This window comes from Lepidochelys kempii, chromosome 5, assembly GCF_965140285.1.
Source record: "Lepidochelys kempii isolate rLepKem1 chromosome 5, rLepKem1.hap1, whole genome shotgun sequence".
Taxonomy (NCBI): Eukaryota; Metazoa; Chordata; order Testudines; family Cheloniidae; genus Lepidochelys; species Lepidochelys kempii.
This window is the reverse complement of record NC_136384.1, coordinates 27,693,223-27,715,152: the sequence shown is the minus strand read 5'-3', so window position 1 is coordinate 27,715,152 and position 21,930 is coordinate 27,693,223. Positions and strand designations below refer to the sequence as shown.

The 21,930-nt window shown below is 41.3% G+C and overlaps 1 protein-coding gene across 5 annotated transcripts in view; it reads right to left on the bottom strand.

Annotated features, from left to right (window-relative positions):
* OSMR (oncostatin M receptor) overlaps positions 1–21,930 on the bottom strand; it is a 66,117-nt gene that overhangs the window by 39,781 nt on the left and 4,406 nt on the right. For 2 of the 5 annotated variants that reach the window (XM_073343812.1, XM_073343817.1), the window contains exons 1-2: positions 18,268–18,718; positions 9,710–9,796 (exon numbers count right to left, since the gene is read on the bottom strand). In XM_073343812.1, the coding sequence (XP_073199913.1) occupies positions 9,710–9,779 (70 nt within the window). In that variant the 5' untranslated portion in view covers positions 9,780–9,796; positions 18,268–18,718. Of the gene's footprint in view, positions 1–9,709; positions 9,797–15,775; positions 15,897–18,267; positions 18,719–21,930 lie in introns of those variants that run through there. The other 3 variants (XM_073343814.2, XM_073343816.2, XM_073343815.1) reach the window with 2 other exon arrangements.

Sequence of the window (21,930 nt, the reverse complement as noted above, 5' to 3'; positions counted from 1 at the left end):
AATGCCTAACCAGTTCTGACTGGAGTACTTGTCCCTATTTAACTTTTTTAAAATGTATATTATATCTAGGGTTTTTGTTTCTACTGGTGGCGCACATCCGCACATAGCTCGGTGCAATAACAAAATTTATTCCATACATGGATGGAAAAAATCAGAGGGAACATTGCTAACCTGGATACCCTCTTCAACTCAGATCTCACTCTAAAGCCTCACATCCAGGCCATGTCTAAATCTTGCTTATTCTTCCTGCATAATATCTCTAAGATCTGGCCTTTCCTATCCATCCACACAGTTAGATCTCTCATCCAGGCCCTCATTATCTTGTATCTTAATTACTGTAACATCCTGATCTCTGGCCTTCACAAATGCAGTCTTGGCCCACTTATATCCTAGCTTGTCACTTTAATCATGTCACCCCTCTTTTGCATCCCTTCACTGGCTCCCCCTACTGCATAGCATCAAGCACAAACTACTTGCCTTCACATTCAAGCTCCTTCATGGCCTATTCCCAATGCCACTTATCTCTCACACACTATCACAATGTTGGCACCAACCTTCACTCTGCCAATACTGCCAGTCTTCATCATCCACTTGTTAAACAAGCACCTTTGTACTTTTTCCCATGCTGCCTGTAACAGGATAACTGTACCCTTAAAGGTAGTAGGGACTAGATGTCAGTCAATCCTTGCTCGGTGGTATGTCTGTTTAAGGTCTTTGGGATTACTGGAGATGAAGAAGACCTAGAGAAGGGCAGAGGCAGGTGTTGAGAGAGGATGGTTATCCCAGATGAATGCTTGGAGAAGACCCAGGTTACTGTATCTTTAAGAGTTTGGGACCTGACCCCTCTCTGCCTAGAAATTACAAAGGGAGGCCAGGTGGGGAGAAGCTAGTTATAGGGCTGCAACAAGCCTGACAGAACAGACGCGGCCCCTGAGGAGTTGTAGGAGTCCTAAATGAAGAAGGGTGGGGGCTGAGCTGTGTTTTTGGGAAAAGACTAACTAAATAAGACTGCATGGGGGGAACCTTGTTTAAGTACTCTGCCCTGAGAGCAAGTCATTATAAAGAACCAAGATGAAACTGAGGGCAGGGTGCCTGCCGGGGTAGACAAGAGAGGGTTCCCTGGGACGGCATCCATCCACAACCGGCGTAGTTGCCGGGATCCAAAATGCCTTCCCATAAAGAAAGAATGACTGAGTGATAGAGCATGGATACCTTCTTTGGCAGGCAGATGTTCCCCCTCCCCAGGTGGCATATAGAGAGGGAGCAACAACCTTGGGAGTGTCAGCAGCAGCAGCATGTCAAAGAGGTCCAGTGACCGGGAGAATTCGGCTGCTATGGATACTGACAAGGAAAAAGGTGAGGGGCTTGGCCACTTGTGTGCACAAGTGGGGCATGTAAGATGGGTTTGCCCCTCTATGGACAATGACTATATAAAATATATTGAATAGAGCACTGGGCTGTTAAAGGTACCCTGCCAAAAGGTGCTGGAGCCCAAGCTACTGCAAAGCCTCCACAGAGGACTGTGAAGACCCAACTTGGGGCAAGGAAGGGTGAGAATCCAGAGACAAGCTGTTCAAGTTGTGGGGACCTGGGGCACATAGATGTTGTCCAGCTAATATTTTTGACTTTGAGTGGATGGACAGATGAAACAGGATGGAGGCTGAGAAGAAAGACTGAAGAAGCAGCTAATTGAACAAGCAGAGGTAAACAGGAACCATAAAAAAGCAGTTTCCAATATAAAGTCCTGACAGAAAAAGTTAGAAGACTTGCTTGTTGAAAGGTTGGAACATACGGAAATAGAAGTGTACAGGAACACGAGACAGCAAACCTCTCCTTCAACAGAGGAGTAAGCTCTGAAACAGAGGCTGGAGCTAGAGAAGGTCAAGTGTTCCCTGGAGAGCTAGATGAAAAAGGAGCTGAAGACTAAGACCAGTGAGCTCCAGGAACTGGTCAATGAAACAGTAGCACTACGCACCCTGGCAGAAGAAGCTGGGTTGCCAAGAAAGACAGACCAGCACTACATAGAAATGCAGGGCCGAGGCATTGAAATATTGATAAGATGTACGATAAAATGGTGGAGCATGTGAGGGGATTACCAGGAGGCCTGTGTTGATACAGAGAAGCTGACTGACATCACTCCTCCAGAAAGACTTTCCAAAAAGGACAATTAATAGTTCATCAAAGGACTGTGTATTCTGTGGCACAAACATTGAGGATGGGCATAAAACAGAATCGTAGAATATCAGGGTTGGAAGGGACCTCAGGAGGTCATTTAGTCCAACCCCCTGCTCAAAGCAGGATCAATCCCCAATTAAATCATCCCAAGATGTGATAGAAGATGTGATAATTGCAATAGATCCCTCAGCTACCTAGCAGACCCATACAATAATGGACTGGAGAAAGCTGGAAGAGAAGACTGCTACTGCTGATGGGACTACAGACGCACATTGCTAAATACCTGTAGGAGCTGGAAGAGACAAGTGCTTCACATGGAAGGCTCTTAGTGCAGGTTACACAGCAAGAGCAGGAGCTGACCTGCCTCAAAGGGGACCAGGGAACAGCAGTGTTTACTGCTACATAAGGAGCTGATTAAGCTCCAGAATCAACCTCAGGGTACATCTACACAGCAAAATAAACACCCACAGCTGGCCCTAGTCAGGTGACTTGGGCTCATGGGGCTTGGGCTGCGGAACTATAAAACTGCTGTGTAGACAAGGGGGGAGGGTTCCAGAGCCCAGGCTCCAGCCCAAGCCTGAATGTCTATCCAGCAATTTTTACTCCTGTGAGCCCAAGTCAGCTGACCCAGGCCAGACATGGCCATACCGTGTATTCCAGTGTAGATGTACCCTCAAAGGAAGGGAGGATTGAAATCTGATTCTGAGATGGATAAAAGCTAGAAATCCTAGAGGCTGAAGTGGCTGCCTTGCAAAGGGAACTGGACATATGCAAAGAGAGAGGCTGGCTCCTCAAAGGTACCTCTGCTGGAGGAAGATAAGAGCTACCCTGATGTGAATGCAGAGGAAGTAGAATTAGAAAAGAAGAAGGTGAAAAAGGCCCTTTCACCGATCAGAGGAACTACAATGCAGAGCCACAACCAGAACAGGACTAAGATGAAGCGGTTCACCCCACAGAGAGAGACAAGGATGCCTCCATGTACAGAATATCAGTAAAGCAATGCAGGTGGAAAAGGAACAGAAATGGGTCATGCTAATTAACATACTAAAAGCAGCAGGCAAACATATGCAGTCCTTAGCATTTGGGACCCCTAAAAATAATATGAACATAACTAGAGATGTCCTGAACTTTACGGGTGGTGGTGTGTGTGTATTCAGGGAGGCTGCTCTCCAGGAGACTAGGAAGCCACCCTGTATCAGTTTAACTTGGGTAAAAGTCCATTTATGTGGACTAAGATGGAAGTAGGAAGAAGACTGTACATTCTAGGAATTCAGCATGTGACAACTATAACATTCCAAAGATTGAAGAACTACATTCACCACATGGGCAACATATGGCATGGAGACACTGACAATCTGTACCCCATGTTCATCCTTTTTACAAGATCATGATAAATTTTGTACAAATTATGCCTTGTGAGGTATCATTTGAAAACTCAATCTGCGGAACATTATGTCCTGGTAAAATGTGTGTCAACATTGTATGTAAAGTTATATGATTCTACTGTACGAAATTGCTAAGACATGTCCCAAGTTTAGAAAAATAGCTTCAGACCAGTTCCCCAGAAACAAAATGCTAGCCAACACCTCAACCAGGTATCAAGAAAATCAAGTGGAACATCACCTAGTTAAGTGGACATTCTTTGGCAGGAAGAAGGGGTTTTGCGAGAACCTTACATATTGGCAATGGAGCAGCTGGAGGTTTCCATGGACTGAAGTGTTTGGGAACCTCCATTTGAGATAACAGCATTTGTACATATCATTTTCTATTAATGAAATGACAGACTTTCTATGAGCTTGTATTGTCCAGGAGGGTGCTGGGCAGTACAAGAAGCACATTTCTGGGAACAAGTCTAGGACTGAGAATTTGCTGGTGTTGCTCTGCAATTAATTCAGGAGTGACTGGCTAGAGCACTCATATAATCCAGCTGGGAGTGATTTTGCATGCTAGAGGCTGTGTGTGAATAGGCCAGGAGTGATTGTTCTCACAGCAGAGCAATGTAAAATGCACCCCAGGTTGGAGAGTTGAGGGGACACCGCTGTTCAGATGTCCAGATTGTAGCCTGGGTAATGTCACAGAGACCCAACTTCTGGTTACTTCATTTTTTTTTAATTATAAGAACATGGAGTTTGGTAGGGATTTGCTAGACTTCCTTGTAGTGCCATGCCAAGAGTGTTCTGGTGCTGGTTTAAAAACTCAAATCCTACCCCTCCATCACCCTCCCACCCCACAAAAATGCTATCATCATCAAGTTCTTTTACAAAGGAACCTTCCTAGCCTTCCCTGAAGCAATCTCAGTAATCAGATATTCTGAATCTATCCGCTTTGTTTGAGTTCTCTATAGAAAAACTGTGAGATCGCTTAACCTTTCCTGTATCATTTATGTTCTTAAATCATAATTAATTTTACGTTGCTAAAACACCTTTCATAAGCATCTGCAGTTGCACAAAGACAACAAAAAAATACACAGTGCTGTTTCTGTGTTAGGGAGCTCCCAGCTAAAGGCCTTTTGTGAATGTAGCCAGGGAGATCAATGGGCGCTTTCATAGCACTTACAACACACTATCATGACTTGCAAGCAATTCAAGTAAACCCAAAAACTGCCTGTCAAGTTTCCTTCCCCACTCTGAACTCTAGGGTACAGATATGGGGACCTGCATGAAAGACCCCCTAAGCTTATTCTTACCAGCTTAGGTTAAAAACTTCCTCAAGTTACACACTTTGCCTTGTCCTTGAACCCTATGCTGCCACCACCAAGCGTGTTAAACAAAGAACAGGGAAAGAGCCCACTTGGAGACGTCTTTCCCCCCCCACCCCAAATATTCCCCCAAGCCATACACCCCCTTTCCTGGGGAAGGCTTGATAAAAATCCTCACCAATTTGCATAGGTGAACACAGACCCAAACCCTTGGATCTTAAGAACAATGAAAAAGCAATCAGGATCTTAAAAGAAGAATTTTAATTAAAAGAAAAAGTAAAAGAATCACCTCTGTAAAATCAGGATGATAAATACCTTACAGGGTAATCAGATTCAAAACATAGAGAATCCCTCTAGGCAAAACCTTAAGTTACAAAAAGACACAAAAACAGGAATATACATTCCATTCAGCACAGTTATTTTACCAGCCATTAAACAAAAGGAAATCTAACGCATTTCTAGCTAGATTACTTACTAACTTAAGGAGTTATGAAAAGCATCACACAAACAGACAGACCCTTTGTTTCCCACCCGCCTCCAGCTTTGAAAGTATCTTGTCTCCCCATTGGTCATTTTGGGTCAGGTGCCAGCGAGGTTATCTTAGCTTCTTAACCCTTTACAGGTGAAAGGGTTTTGCTTCTGGCCAGGAGGGATTTTATAGTTCTGTATACAGAAAGGTGGTTACCCTTCCCTTTATATTTATGACACTGCCATTACGAGGCTTGTATAATTTCTCATCTGCACTGCACCTCACCTCTCAATTAAGTGCAGCAAATTACCCATGAGATGACGCAAAATAATGTTCCACGCGTCCTTCTACAACTTACAGCAGGTTTGCATGCCTTTTGTGAGACCCTTTTCCAACCAGATCCATCCAATAAGCAATGTGTTCCTTTGAACACTCATGTTGGCATACATGCTCACTAAGATGGAAAAAAGAGAGTGAACCCAATTTGACAGTGCGCAAAAGAAGATGAAGAATGTGGCTGGAAAAGCAAACAAAGCAAAGGTAAAAGTCCGACTGTACATCAACCAAGCTTACTGGTGTAACTTCCCATTAGAACTTTTGAGAACCATGACTTTAATACTTGCCTTCCTTTGCATTTGCTAGGCAAAAAGTCTTGTTCTAAATTAGCAACAGGACTGTTCTCTATGAAAAAATAGTGAACAAAATTAATCTCCTGTGGCCAAGTAGCCAGATCTGCCTTGTCAAAGTCAAAATTCTGCCCCATGCTTTCAATAGTTGAACCTCTTTCGGCATCCATGCCCATAACAGTTGCACTAGCAACTAATGGACAACTTTCAGACACTCTGGGTCCCAACAATTCAGCACTAAACTCCGTGCTGGAATCAGAGACTCTGACATTCAACAAGTCTGACAAACCCAAATCAACATCCTCACTAACTAAGAAAAGCTCAGAAGTGCAAGTTGCAGAACAATCTGTGGATTGTTCATTAAAAACATGGTCAAACTTTGCATGTTTCAAGAAACTTTGTAGATCACTCTCAGTTTTCTGATCTTAATGGGTCTGCTGCAGCCTGCATTTTTGAGCACTACTCTTGTGCTTGTAAGGGCTCATTTTCTAGTTCAAGACTCTACAGACATTTGAGTTACAATAAGTGGATTAGAAGCTTTCCTCCTTTAATTTACACTTACACATACAGAGTCAACTCCTTTAAGAAACCATCAATTGGCACTTCTGTGATGGAGATTTTTAGAAAAGGGAAATAACTGTGGTATCTCAGATAATGGCTTGTCTACATTAGAATGTTTTTCTGCTTTAATTATACTGATCTTGTATAAGCACCTGTCTCCCAGTATAATTGCATCCACACTAGAGCTAATATAACTGTTTATTCCTGGAAGAATTCTGCATCACTGCACATGCGCAGAATTGATGTCCCCCACAGATTTCTTTGCTTCCTACAGAAAAAGGGCTTCTGACGGTGAAGCAAAGGGAAGCTGCAAGAGTGGTCACATGCCCATCCCCAGCAGTGCAGGCAGATTGGTTCAGGTGCCCGGAGCAGCCAGTAGAAATGTAAATCACTGGGAGTGGTGAGGGGAGGGAGGGGGTTTAGGAAGTCATGTGTGTGAGAGAAAGAGACACACTGTCCCTCTCGCAGCACGCTTGATGTGGTGGGGCAGGGCTTCGGGGTGTTTCTGAGGAGGTAGGTGTGGGACAGGCTCTGTCTCCTCAGGAGAGCAGAGTATAGCAGCCTGTCTGCTTAGTGAATTTTTCCCATTGTCTTTGTGAATTCCCCCAGGAGCATAAAACAGGTGTAAAAATTTTAAGGCTCCTTTACATTGCCAGAGTGGTGTAAAGGATAGTATGGCCTTATAAATGCATATGTTGCTTTAGCAATTAGAACTGGTCTAACTTTTTGGACAGAAAAAATTTCCTATCGAAATGTGCTCCATGAACTGTTTGCTACTTCCTTTTCTGGAGATGGTCAGTAGCCAATATAAATTATGAATTTGATTCCCCAGTCCTCACTTGCTCTTCAGTTGCCCATGATGTAACACTGAGCATATGGCTGCATATATTTGTTGACTAATAACTAGAAATAAAGGGTGAAACCTATCTACATTACTATTAGGCAAGGGGATTTGGGGATTTCATTCAATGCTCCCCATTCCCAATCTCCATCCATTGTATTGTAGTTTAAATAAATTGCCAAAATAGTTGAAACTAGAGTGATTATACTGCATTACTTTGACAAATAAAATATGCAGAATTTTAAAATATTGTGCACAGAATTTTTAGGTGCAGAATTGCCCCAGGAGTATATAACTATGCAAAAAATCAGCCACCAAACTAATATAGTCAAACCAGTATAACTTTTCTAGTGTAGATCAGCCCTTGGTAACTGCTGTCTTTTCATGATAACCACTGAAAATACAATAACACAATAACCTACGCAATGCTTTAATTATGGATTCATGTGCATGGTTCCAAAACTATTGTTACAAGCCATGTTCATTTAAATATACACAGGCTTAGTGAAAGGTGTCCACACAATTTCCCTTGCCATCTAAGCATATGCATATGTGCTCGTGTCCGGAAATAGCACATGCATTTGTGGTGCAAAATTTTGAGGATTTAGCCCTAAGATTTGGATAAGTGTGACTAGAAGGCAGAAGACCAATGCTGACATTTACATGGATGAGACAACCAAGACAAATGCAACAAGAAGTGTGATGCTTCCTTGGGATGCCCAGAACTGTGAGTCACCTTGTTATCCCCCTGCCTCAGTGAGAGAGAGAGAGAGAGAGAGAGAGACTTGCTTGTGTTTAAGTGAGCATCAGCTCCCTGACGTCACCCATTTGTTGGCTACACAAACAATCTCCTCAGGGCTCTGCCAGCCCTTACTTTGCAATAGGTGCATCCCAACCCCTGAACCCCCTTGAAGCACTTCCCCTGTAGCGTCCAGCCCTTAACCACTGGACACTCCCAAAAATTACCAGCTAAGCTGTTCCCAAAGGAACGGTACAAACATCAGCTTGTTTGGTTCAACTGAGGATCAGATGCAATATAACATCACAGCACTGAGATATATTTACAGTGAAAACAATCATAAGTTTATTATCAAAGGCTAAGATTTAAGAGATAATGAATGAGTATAATGGTGTAAACAGAAATGGTTACATATAAAACAAAAAGTATACCATGCTTTCTACAATCTAAACTTAACTTTAACAGGCTAAACTGTTGTCTAAATTTGTTTTAGGTGAGAGGGTTTCTCTCTCAACATCTCCAACCAACACGATGTGGATCCCCCTTTCATAAATGCAAAAACTGCTGTCTTTTTTGTTTTTTCAGTGAGGGATGAAGGATATCTTTCTGCCTTCTCCTTATACTTCCCAAAGTCATTGTTTTCTCCCCAGAGTCAGGATGACCCCATGCGGTTTACTCCCTGGTGTGCTGGCTCCATGTTGACTTACATCTTCATGTTGACATTGTATGCAAACCAGATTCCATTGTGTTGGCTTACAATTCTTTTTTAACATATGAATCGAGTACACATGTGACTACATCCTTTGTCTGGCCAAAACCGGTATGTCAACCCTGCCTGAGACATATCCCTAAAACATATTTTCAGTACTCCTTACATAACTCCTTAATATCATCTGTACATACATCTCACAACAATTATGAGGATCAGTATGCCTGATTAGAGACTTCAATAACCCTTTTTGGATAGGATTCAGAGTAGCAGCCGTGTTAGTCTGTATTTATCCAAAAAGGAAAGGAGTACTTGTGGCACCTTAGAGACTAACAAATTTATTTGAGCATAAGCTTTCGTGAGCACGAAAGCTTATGCTCAAATAAATTTGTTAGTCTCTAAGGTGCCACAAGTACTCCTTTCCTTTTTGGATAAATACTCTAAAAGTGGTGCGCTAAGTGTAATGAGTTTGTGAGGCCTGTTTGGATTTGCTGTTACAGAACAATGAACCCTTTGCAAGCTGGCAGCAATGGGCCTCCGTGTCACATGAAGGAGTCTTGGAGGAGTACAAAACTGGGCAAATTGGAAATGAATAATCCAGAGAAGAAAATACAGGTCAAAAATGGCTGAGAAAAGTAGTAGTAGATAGATAAATGTGTCTGATTTCAAATCAACGTGAATTATTGATTTAACAAAAGGTAATTTTACAAGGTGAACTGTGGTGCTTTTGACCCTCCCTCATGCTTTGTAATGAAGACAGACTGATTTATTAGCATGATAGGTTACCTAATAACAGTAGAGCTGGAAATGAGCCAGCCCTAATTTCTACAGAGAAAGTTCTATTTGTTGTATATGCATTTCTAAGTAAAAAGCATGCATTCAGATCTCTACCTTGACCTTGGTATATACTGAAGCACAACGCCGTGTAGAGGAATATTGTCCAAAGCATAAAATTATCCATCAGTTATCCACCTTCTCCTGAAAAGGACAAATTGTGAAAGAATAAACTTTCTTTTAGTTTGAATTTCATGCTAGAAAATTGAGCCTCATATCACTTAAATATAGGAAGCATGAACAAAGGAAAACAAGACATAAAGAGAAATTACAGTTATCTTTTTGGATCTGGTTACACTATGTGGAAACATCCACAAATCCCATCAAAGATTAAATTAAGCTAATTTAACAAAACAATCGGTCTTTAAAATGCTGTGAGGGTTTTCCTTTCAAGGAATAAATCTTACTAAATTGAACAATAAACATGAATATTCATCCTCAGCTCCACATATCTTATCTCCTAGGGGTCTGCCATGTAAGTGAAAGAGAGATTCCCCTCAGCAAGGAGAGAACAACAACAAAATTGTAAAATACCGTGTGGCTCTAGGACCAAAATCTGCCTTACACAGGTTCTGAGTCAAAGCTCACTGAAGTCAATGGAAAGACTCCCATGAACATCAGTGTGCTTTGGATCAAACCCTTAGCACCTATTTGAAATTAAATGAAAACATTTTGTTTTCACACTTTGCTTTAATATGACATAAATGTACAGTTCTCTGCCTTTCCGGAAATTACCCACAGCCTTGTCTAAACCATTTACAGGCTGAGTTGCTCTCTGGAACTCACATTGCGATAGGTAGGAATTCTGCTTTGACTTGCAACATTGGAACCTAATGGTCTGATTGTCTGATGTTGTGAGATACATAGCACCCTCAATTCCCATCACAGTCTCAACACCTTGCCCTGTCACTGCAGAAGATATTTTCCACAGGAAACAGTTATTCCAACTTAGTATCCCTGGGCAGTTGTGAAAAGTACTCCATGCTTAATGGACCTGATTTAGGTCAACTCTATTTGAGGACTCTTTGAATTGGTTAATGGGTGCTCAGAAACTTGCAAAATCAAACCTCCTCTTTGGAAGTTTTTCTTTTCCACTCAGTCAAGAGGATCTTCCCATTTGCATTCTGCTTTCTTCAAAATTGTTTAAACCATGAAATACTAGCTGATGCTCATGTTCCTGTGATAATCATGGTGTTGATGTCACCATCTGTTCTTTGTGTCAATGATGTGACCTGTGACATTATTTAAGTTTTAACCATCATCTGACACATACATACTACAAAAATCAGGACAAAATCTCCTCAATTTATCACTAACTAAAACTGCCAACTATAGAATATTTGTGGTGGAGCTGGGTTTACTCATCTCATGAGAAATAAACAATTGTGGTAATCTTAACCTAGTACAAGAAAAGGACAATTCCTGATGGTAAAAGAAATGCTGATCAGAGAGAAAAACCCCCAAAGCATGAATCAGCTATGGCATTCCAATCTCATGTTACTGTTTAGGAAAAGTTGAAGCACAGAACCCCTGCCCTAAAGCACTGCATGTAGTAGCAGGAGTTGAACTGTTGCTCATCTAATTTGATGCTGCTGCTTGTCTCATTCTAGTAAAGGCAAACAGAATGCAGCCACATTTGTTTCTGTATTAGCACAAGGCTTTAAAAGTAAAATCTGTGTTTAAACCATACTGTGTATAGATCTATTACAGCCGGCATGGAAAACTTCTCTAAAAACTCTAACATACATAGATTATAAGATTAAAGAAAGCTAATAAGATGTCTTTGTGGATGCACGCAACATAAATCCACTGTTCTCATGTCTGTCCAAGACTCAAAGAACTGATAACTATAGCTTTGTCAGGCTCACTTCGCAGGTAGAACAGAATCTGAAAAGCGCTATGTGAAACCATGTGGGTTACTTTACAAAATAATAAATTACAGTAAACTGAATGTAGACAAAGAGAGGAACTAGTGCCTGCTTACAATAAGCCACAGAGTGCTGGACATTAGAACTTGTTTTACTGAGAGAGAAAATGCTGATTAGGATATTCAGGTTATTCTCAACTCTCTTTGAACAGTGCTATGCAATCTTTCATTTTCTAAAGACACAGGCAGAAGCAATTTTGGTTTAATTTCTCATGCTAGGGAAGCAAGAAAAACCACTCCCCTACCCACTGTAAAAAATTCTTACAAGTACAAATGTATTCAGTGGACTCTCCCAAATTTGAACATCAATTATCTTTACATACTGTACTACGAGCGCCGACTTCAATGAGTTTCCCTGCATTTATGCTGAAGTAAGTGAACACAGAATCTAGTTGTATGAGACTGCCAGTTAAGAGGGGTCAAAGGAATGGAAATACCTACTTTATTTGTTTAAAATATTACCGATTCAGGGATATATTAATTTGTCATGTGGAGTGAATTTTTGTACTGTTTGGCCAAATAATTGATCTCCCTACTTATAACACATAGTATGTTCATATTCAGTGAATTCACATATAACCAAAGGACCGCTGCAAGAGCTAGCTATAGCAAACCAGTTATTTGCACTGTTAAAAGTTTAGAAATTTTTTTTCTAGCTGATCTAATTTAAGAGAGATCAATGGAAAATTATTCATATGAGTTTTGCACAAATTTCCCTTTCTGATAGACTAATGGATGGTCTCTGCTGCATAAGTGCAATATGCAACTAAGCAGAATCCTTTCAAAGCAAGTAACATTAAACCTCAGACAACATTCTATTTAATGGATTTTATTTCAATTATACCAAAGGAGTTCAGAGACACAGCTCTTTCTCTCCTTATTTAGGGGAAAAATCATTTAAAGTCAGGGTGCTGAGTCTGTTTGCACTCGCACCAATTTCATGCCAGTATAACTCTGTTTATTTCAGATGCATTATTCCCTGTTTACACTAGTATCAGTTTGAAGATAATTAAGCCCAAAAGGAGTCATGTCTTGTAGTGTTTTGTAGGATTTAGCCCAAATTATTTTATCTGATTTGTTGCTCATTATGGGCTTGATATTGTGAAATGCTGAATACCCTGGCCCTGATTAAGCACAGCATTTACGTACATGCTTAACCATAAGCACATCAGCAGTCCTAGCAACTTAAAATTAAATATTTACATAAGTGCTGTTCTAGATTGGAGCTAGCATACTCAGCAATTTATAGGATCAAGCTCACTCATGACACACACACAATGAAATGAGAAAGCAGAAATTATCTGGTCTTTATCTCTAACCAGGGGGGGTCAATCCTGTAGTCCTTATACAAGCTAACTTTCCATTAAACAAGTCACTGGGGCAAACCTAATGTGAAAAAAGTTGACAAATCTGATAAATTCTGTCTTGATTACAGGTCGCCTTTCAACTAGCATGGGCAGGCGAGAGAGCACATCTGCATTTGCGTGCACTTCTGTTCTTTGACTTTGATGTCATAGACGTAACCAGCTAAGAAAAACTTCCTAACTGTAAGTATGGTAGGACAATGGAATAAACTGCTAGGGAAGTCGTGGAATCTCTTTCACTAGAGGTTTTCAAAAAGAGGCTGGATAGCCATCTGTCTTGTATGGTATACACACAAATCCTGCATCTTGGGAGGGGATTAGACTAGATGACCCTTGCGGTTCCTTCTAACCCTATGGTTCTATTATTCTAAATTCACTGGGAATTTTGACTGAGTAAGAACTGCAACATCAGGCCTTTTGCCTAAACTACTTTCGTTTAAAAAAAAAAGTTTTTATCTAAACTGAAATTTTAAACTACTTTCTAAAAATGAATACAAATGTGACCACCTAACTCCATCCATGTGCAGCATCAATTGATTTAGTGCATTTCATTTAGGATATTGTATTGTTACTTATTATACATTAAGAATGGTTGGTACAATATTATATTCCTTTCTATGCATCATATATATTCCTGAGCTAGCTGCAGCATTCAGCACTATAATGATCTAATGTAACGTTTCTCAAACTGGGATCTGCGAGGGTACTCCAGGGGGTCTGCCAACCCTGCTGCTCAACTCCTCCCCCTCCTTCCCAGTGCCTCCTGCACACCGAGGAACAGCTGTTTATTGGCATGCAGGAGGCGCTGGGAGGGAGGGTGAGGAGCGGGGATGGGGCATGCTAGGGGAGGAGCAGGAAGAGGAGGGGCAGAGGTGGAGACGGGGCAGAAAGAGGCAGGGACAAGAAGGGGCAGGAGTAGAGTGGGAAGAGGGGGGACAGGGTGGGGTCTCGGGGGAAGAGGTGGGTGCGGGTGGGGCCTGGAGCTAAGTGGGGGGTTTGGGGGTCTGTGAAAAATGTTAAACCAAAATGGGGGTCCTCGGGTTGCTAAAGTTTGAGAACCACTGATCTAATATAATGCTATATTTTGATCATATTTGTATGTGATTGTAGTTAATTAAACCAAATAACAAGGAGAAAGGCTATAACACCCCATTAAAAACCAAAAAATATGTATTAAACATTTAAATAACTAACATCTGATTAGGAATTAGGTAACAAACAGAATTCTTAATATGTAAAATATATAGTTATAGCTAATGCTTTGACTCAAGTGTCTTCCACAGAGCCATAAACATTCAATCTTCATTTATACAAAAGCTTCAGATTGCAAATACCTGTAGTAAACAAACTACCTCATGATTAATACCAATTACTGTCAATCACTTATTTCATAAAAATAATCATTATAAACAGCGCAACAGAGCAGCATTCACAAAGTGTCTTTAACAGCATAAAACATTGCAGTCAAGGCTATGCCTTTGTAGAGCACAGAGGATATAGCTTCACCCACTGTCTGCAAAGCGTACAAATTCCATCCTTTTATAACCATTGTATTCAGGCAAATTTCCAGACTGTGAACTAATCCAGAGGGAAGAATGTTAACTTTGGCACCTGTATCCACCATGCATTTAGAGGTATATCATAAATTTATCTGATATGGGATCCCAGGGCCTTGCCATATGAAAGGAAACATCAGAGTCCCTGATAAAAGTGGTCTCATGTGGCTCCATGTTTACAGCATGCATTTCAGGCCTCCCATCATTGCGAACCAGTATACGACAGTACTCTAATTTAAAGTGTTCTTCATTCCCACGAGCCCAACACACAGCAGTTCTATACAGGCAGGCAGGGAAGTTGACCAAGTGACTCGTACTACCACAGCAGAAACAGTGAGAAGCTGGCAACTTTTGCTGCTGAGGGTGTGGAGCAGGAGTAGGTAGAATTATATGACTTTCTTTGGGTGATGGAAGCAGGAGCAGCTAATGATTTTGTTGGGGACACTGGGGGATGGCCACTAGGTAACTCGAGGGGATGGAAGACCACGAGTGTCGATGAAGACCCCTTGCACTAGGCCCAGGTGTCCTTGGCCCCCCCTCCCGCCTGGAGCCACTCGCAGCAGCTCCGCGTACTAGGCCCAAGTGTCCTTGGCCCCCCCGCCTGGAGGCACACACAGCAGTTATGCTGAGAATCTGCAACAATATGTTGCAGAGTCAGACTGCCTGAAACTAAGCAAGGCCACACAGGGCAGATATGGAAGAACAATGCTGAATAAAGCAGCTTTATGTATAGTTTAATAAATGATACAGAGAATCAGGGAACTAGCTGGTAACTGGATTGGCTGGCTATATGGATACTTGGGGCAGCTTGCTATTGGATAAGTATGCTGGGAAAAAGGATGTATAAAAGCCAGTGTAACTTCCTGCTCTGGGTGCAGGATTTGAGATTTTATTCTCCCTCTACCTTTTTGCAGCTGCAAATAAACTTTTCTGCTTCTCCATCCCGTTGTGATTATTGGGTGTAGCACACCGGGTAACGAACCAACTCAAGCTGTTGTTCAGCCTCTCGGCACTGGGTGCCGGCAACAGTTTAAGGGTAGACACAAAGGTAGCAGCAGTCTGAGACACAGACCCCTTTCAACCCGAGCCCTCTCAAATGCCTCACTCCTAGCAACTGAAGCATCAAAAGTTAGAGCTCTAACATCTTCAGCCAGTAACTGTTCACCCAGGGAGTCCTTGGCTATGCTAGTCACAAAAATATCCCTCAGCATAGTCATCATAATGTTCCCAAATTCACAGTCCTGGGCCAACCACAACAAATGATACGCAAACTCACATATGGTTTTGTTGGACTGCTGGCAAGCTTCAACATATGTTTTCCTCTTTAGCAAAACAGAATCTCCAGTCCCAAAATTGACGTGGCTGTGCAGCGCCTCAGTGACTAAGGAGGACTTGGGCTCTGGGAGTCCATCATAAATATCAACGGCATCATGGGCTAAGCAGTTCTGTAGCGAGGGTAATCTAGCAGCATCAGAAAGTTCAGAATCTGCACATAGTTTAGAAAATTCCAAATAAAGTATTGCCAGTCAACAGCCAAAGGATGTGCAGGTAGCATGTGTTGCAGAATAGAAGCACTCGTTACCATAATGTTACACTCTGGTCCACCCCAGAACAGTTATCCCAAAACACAAGGAAATCAAAGCAAGTAAGTGGTCAATCAAACCAAAACATATAATAACCATGAACCACGCAAGTCAGCAACAGTGTGAACAAAACATAATAACAGTACAAATGGCAGGTTTGTAGCAGCAGGCCCTGGGTAACTGCACACACCCAATGCTATGTACATACACAGGAATAGGAACTGGAACACTGAGTTTAGAGAGCCAGAAAATGAACAGGAACAGGGATCAGGAAGCAACACACAGGAAGGCAATATACATGCACAGCTGTCATCATGAGGACAAAAAGAATTGCAACCTTGGAATAAAATGCAAATTCAATTTCAATAAAACATAATTCTTGAACAGTCATTTTAAGATTAACTCTCACTCGAGTAGCCTGAATAAGGTAGACATGGAATTTTCATACTTTTTCCTTGCCATTTACTTGAGTCATCAAAATAATTCCATATTTTGAAATAGCAATTCTTTGGTAGTTGACTACGATGGTTCAACCAAATATTTTATACTAGTATCACTCAGTGATTAGATTAAAAAGATAGCATCATATTTTGGGATGGATTCTGTGACCTGCACATACAGTCCCATATTAGAGTATGGCACAACAGGACCAAGCTGTATATGTGTAGATTTAATAGGCTATATGTGAGTAGATTTATTTACACTAAACCGCTTTACACCACTCTAGTAATATAATGGGGCCTTAAATGGATGTTAAATGAAACTCACTTTAAGACCCATGCCAGAGTGCTGTACAATACCTTTACTATAAATGATAATCAGGCCCTGTTTCCAAAGTCTTTTATTTTACAGTTTACTGCTAATTTGACATATTTTTATTTACAAGTTTCATTAGCTTGAAGAGAAAAATCTGCTGCTTCAAATTACATTTATGGGCTAATTTTGTGTCTGCAAAGATGCCTGTTTACATAAATTTTACCAGTAAGAAATTAATTCCATAAATAAACTATTTTACTAAATTGTGGGTTTTAAAAAAAATATTTTCCATAGTACAATAAACAGCGGAATTTGCATGCTTGCATAACAGTATTTTTCACATCTGCACTAAAATCAGAAATACACACAAGGCTAACTGATTACTTGCCAAATATTTTTTTCTCCTTATTTTAGTCATGTACATTTTTCTTCTGGACATTTCAGCACCCAGAGTCAGATCCTCATTTGGTGTAAATCAGTGTAGCTCTATTGGTTTCAGTACAGGTATGCCATTTTACACCAGCTAAGGATCCAAGTTTCCACTATTCTTTGAAATGTTTGCTCTCTGTTTGGCCTGTTTCCTCAAGTTTAAGGACCCTCAGTTTGTGACTTTTAAAACCTGATAATGCAAACTCAATTCATGTGAGTGAGGTCAGCTTATGAAGAAAGGTTTGATTTGTAGAGGGGATAAAAAGTCAAAGGAGGACTTGTGGCACCTTAGAGACTAACTAACAAATTTATTTGAGCATAAGCTTTCGTGAGCTACAGCTCACTTCATCGGATAGTTGATAATTGATGTTAGGCACACCTAGCAATCCACCAACCTTATTCCTTCAAGAACTGTCCCGACTAACATGTTACCTTTCCCTTTCCCCGCAATGGCTATGGGAAGAACCCTTTAACAGCAACATTGCTTATACCAATCCTTCCCATCCCTTTTCAGGTCCGGCTTAAGAACTGTCAAGCATGAAAGTGAGTGTGACAGTGAAGGAATTAAAAAACAAAACAAAAAAAAGAAACCGTAGGAGACAGATGATGACAGAAATAAAGAAACTGCAGCTGAAGAGGAAAAAAAGAAAAGACAAATGATAACAAAGAGTGTCCGAAGTACGGGACATTATTCTAAAAGGCCTGTCCTTTTCAAAAGCAAAAACAAACCAAAGAAAACTGTTAAAAACAATATGCAAAAAGAAAAGGAGTACTTGTGGCACCTTAGAGACTAACCAATTTATTTGAGCATAAGCTTTCGTGAGCTAAAGCTCACTTCATCGGATTTTATGTATCCGATGAAGTGAGCTGTAGCTCACGAAAGCTTATGCTCAAATAAATTGGTTAGTCTCTAAGGTGCCACAAGTACTCCTTTTCTTTTTGCGAATACAGACTACACGGCTGTTACTCTGAAAAACAATATGCTAACACAAATACCTACCAGGTTTCAGCTGAGTTTTTCCCTGTAGGACTTTCTTCTGCAATTTTCTTGTCCTTCAGTCCCACTTTGCTAATTCCTTTCTCCCTTTCCCTGGCTTACTCCTCTCTCTCTCTCTCTCTCTCGCAACCCTGCACGTATTTCCTGTTTTCCTCTTCTCACTCTCTCTCTTTCCTCAGGAAAACGTGTGAAGAGCAGCCAAAGGAAACTCGTAATCTAATGCTGCTCTGTGACAACGTAGGTTTTGCTCTGTGCAGTGAGAGGAGTTGCAAGGGTTGGGAGAATCACATGGAATGCTGCCACCAGGAGCATTCCCTATGCAGTATTATGAAACTGGTGCCCCTATGCCTGACGGCAGCCCGGGGGGCAGAGGGGAGGCAGCAAAGGATACCAAGACACCTGCCCGCCTCACGGTGGTGGAGAGTCATCGTTCCCCGCAGAGACCCCTGTACCTTCTCCCTCTCACAGAATGCACAGCGCCAGCGTATTCGGCTCTGTGAATACGGCCCCTGCCTAAGGAGACTGCAGTGCACGCTGCGTGTGCGGGAGCTGACCCATTCTTACCTGCTGTCATGGGCAGTGGGTGAAGCTGCCACTTGGGGAGGCTAGCTCCCCAGCCCACCTCTTCTGCCTGTTGCCCCGCATATACTTGACCCTTGCTCTGCCCCAGGTCCCGCCCCCACTCTGCACAGGCCCCATCCCTCCCCACTGTCTCCCTTCTCTCTTCCCTCCCTCACCCTGCTCACCACCTTCCAGCCAAATCCCTGAACCCAAATGACATTTGAAAAAAAACACTCTTCTGCAATTTCTTTCTAAAGAAAATGTAGCACTTTTCCACTGCAAGCCAGATGGTGAAGACTGGACATGCAGAAGGTACCTAATTAAAAGCACTAAACTTGTGAATAATAAATGTCAGTCACAGGTTTTTTGATATGCCCTGAAGTTTGTCAGATTTATTTCCAAAAACTTTGTAGTAAGGGCAAGTCAGCTGTCTTGCTGAATACAACATTAAATATTATGGAATACATGATGCAGCTCTTCTCTTTTTTACATTTTCTTAATCAGTATTTCTAAGCTGATTTTATATTTTAAATGTACTCTTAAGCCTTCATAAAGTAATCATTCCAGATCACTACATATTTAACTCACTGAAACAAAGACATTATTTTAAAATAATAAGTCACAGAGATTTAGTGTGTTCATAACAATGTTCATTGCCCTTAGAAAAAGGGAACACTATTTTACTTTGTGTGATCTCCATAACAATAGACATGTTTATGAAATTTCACCAACTTTAAAAAATATTTTTCCATGGATTTTAGGCATGGCATAAAGGATTTTATATCTTACTAGGTACTGATTTTGCTGGAGGGTTCTTTTAAAACTAGTTCATCAGATAGTCAGAAGTAAAGAAAGGGAAACTCTCTGTCCAGCTATCTGGAAGGAAAGGGGTGTTGTCTCTATAAGGGCTCTCTTCATCCGGGGCAAGGGGGAGAAGGGAGAAAGGGATGGATCAAAAGGACAGGAAGATTTTGGAAGCAAGTTTTTTTTCTATAGTAATTAAAATTAAAATGTGTATTTTAGATAAATGTGGTCTTTTGAAGGATTTATTTAAAAAACTAAAGGAGTACTTGTGGCACCTTAGAGACTAACCAATTTATTTGAGCATGAGCTTTCATGAGCTACAGCTCACTTCACGTGAATGAAAACTCACTTTAAGACCCATGCCAGAGTGCTGTACAATACCTTTACTATAAATGATAATCAGGCCCTGTTTCCAAAGTCTTTTATTTTACAGTTTACTGCTAATTTGACATATTTTTATTTACAAGTTTCATTAGCTTGTAAAAAATATTAGCTGTAGCTCACGAAAGCTCATGCTCAAATAAATTGGTTAGTCTCTAAGGTGCCACAAGTACTCCTTTTCTTTTTGCGAATACAGACTAACACGGCTGTTACTCTGAAACCTGTCATTTAAAAAACTGTATGTCTGAAGATCCAAGCATTTAAGGCTAAAGATGATTGTGCATCTAAAAATCTATGCAAGGATTTTTTAGAGATGTGATTTTATAATCTTCACCAACTCACTAATGAAATATTTTTTAAGCAAATTTTAAACTAAGGTTCTGTAGACTAACATGTTCTGAGTAAATATTACAGTAATGCACAACTGCTTTTGTCAGTAAATTCAGAAATTGACAGGAATATGCCTGGGGTTTGTCAAATGCCTGTTAAATGGCTTTATTACCACTTGCATGACTCTTTAACAGTTTCAACGTTGTGCTAATAGGTCTGGCAGGCTGGAAGTCTTTTTCACTTTTAAGTTACTAGATCTCCTCTGCAGTAACATACTCTTTTACACAGGTTTTTTACACACCTCTGAACAACATACTAACCCACAGAGACCTTCCTACCAAGACTACAAAAAGAAGAATTCTGGGTGGACTCCTCCTGAAGGTCGAAACAACAGGCTGGACTTCTACATAGAGTGCTTCCGCCGACGTACACAGGCTGAAATTGTGGAAAAGCAGCATCACTTGCCCCATAACCTCAGCCGTGCAGAACACAATGCCACCCACAGCCTCAGAAACAACTCTGACGTCATAATCAAAAAGGCTGACAAAGGAGGTGCTGTCGTCATCATGAATAGGTCGGAATATGAACAAGAGGCTGCTAGGCAGCTCTCCAACACCACTTTCTACAAGCCATTACCCTCTGTTCCCACTGAGGGTTACCAAAAGAAACTACACAATTTGCTCAAGAAACTCCCTGAAAAAGCACAAGAACAAATCCGCACAGACACACGCCTGGAACCCTGACCAGGGGTATTCTACCTGCTATCCAAGATCCATAAACCTGGAAATCCTGAACGCCCCATCATCTCAGGCATTGGCACCCTGACAGCAGGATTGTCTGGCTATGTAGACTCCCTCCTCAGTCCCTACGCTTCCAGCACTCCCAGCTATCTTCGAGATACCACTGACTTCCTGAGAAAACTACAATCCATCGGTGATCTTCCTGAAAACACCATCCTGGTCACTATGGATGTAGAAGCTCTCTACACCAACATTCCACACAAAGATGGACTACAAGCCATCAGGAACAGTATCCCTGATAATGTCACGGCAAACCTGGTGACTGAACTTTGTGATTTTGCCCTCACACACAACTATTTCACATTTGGGGACAATGTATACCTTCAAATCAGCAGCACTGCTATGGGTACCCGCATGGCCCCACAGTATGCCAATATTTTTATGGCTGACTTAGAACAACGCTTCCTCAGCTCTCGTCCCCTAATGCCCCTACTCTACTTGCGCTACATGGGATGACATCTTCAAATCAGACATCAAGAATTATAACATTCAAAAACCAGTTGGAGAACACTTCAATCTCTTTGGTCACTTGATTACAGACCTAAAAGTTGCAATTCTTCAACAAAAAAACTTCAAAAACAGACTCCAATGAGAGACTGCTGAATTGGAATTAATTTGCAAACTGGATACAATTAACTTAGGCTTGAATAAAGACTGGGAGTGGATGGGTCATTACACAAAGTAAACAATTTCCCCATGTTTATTCCCCCCCCCCTCCACTGTTCCTCAGACGTTCTTGTCAACTGCTGGAAATGGCCCACCTTGATTATCACTACAATAGGTTCCCTCC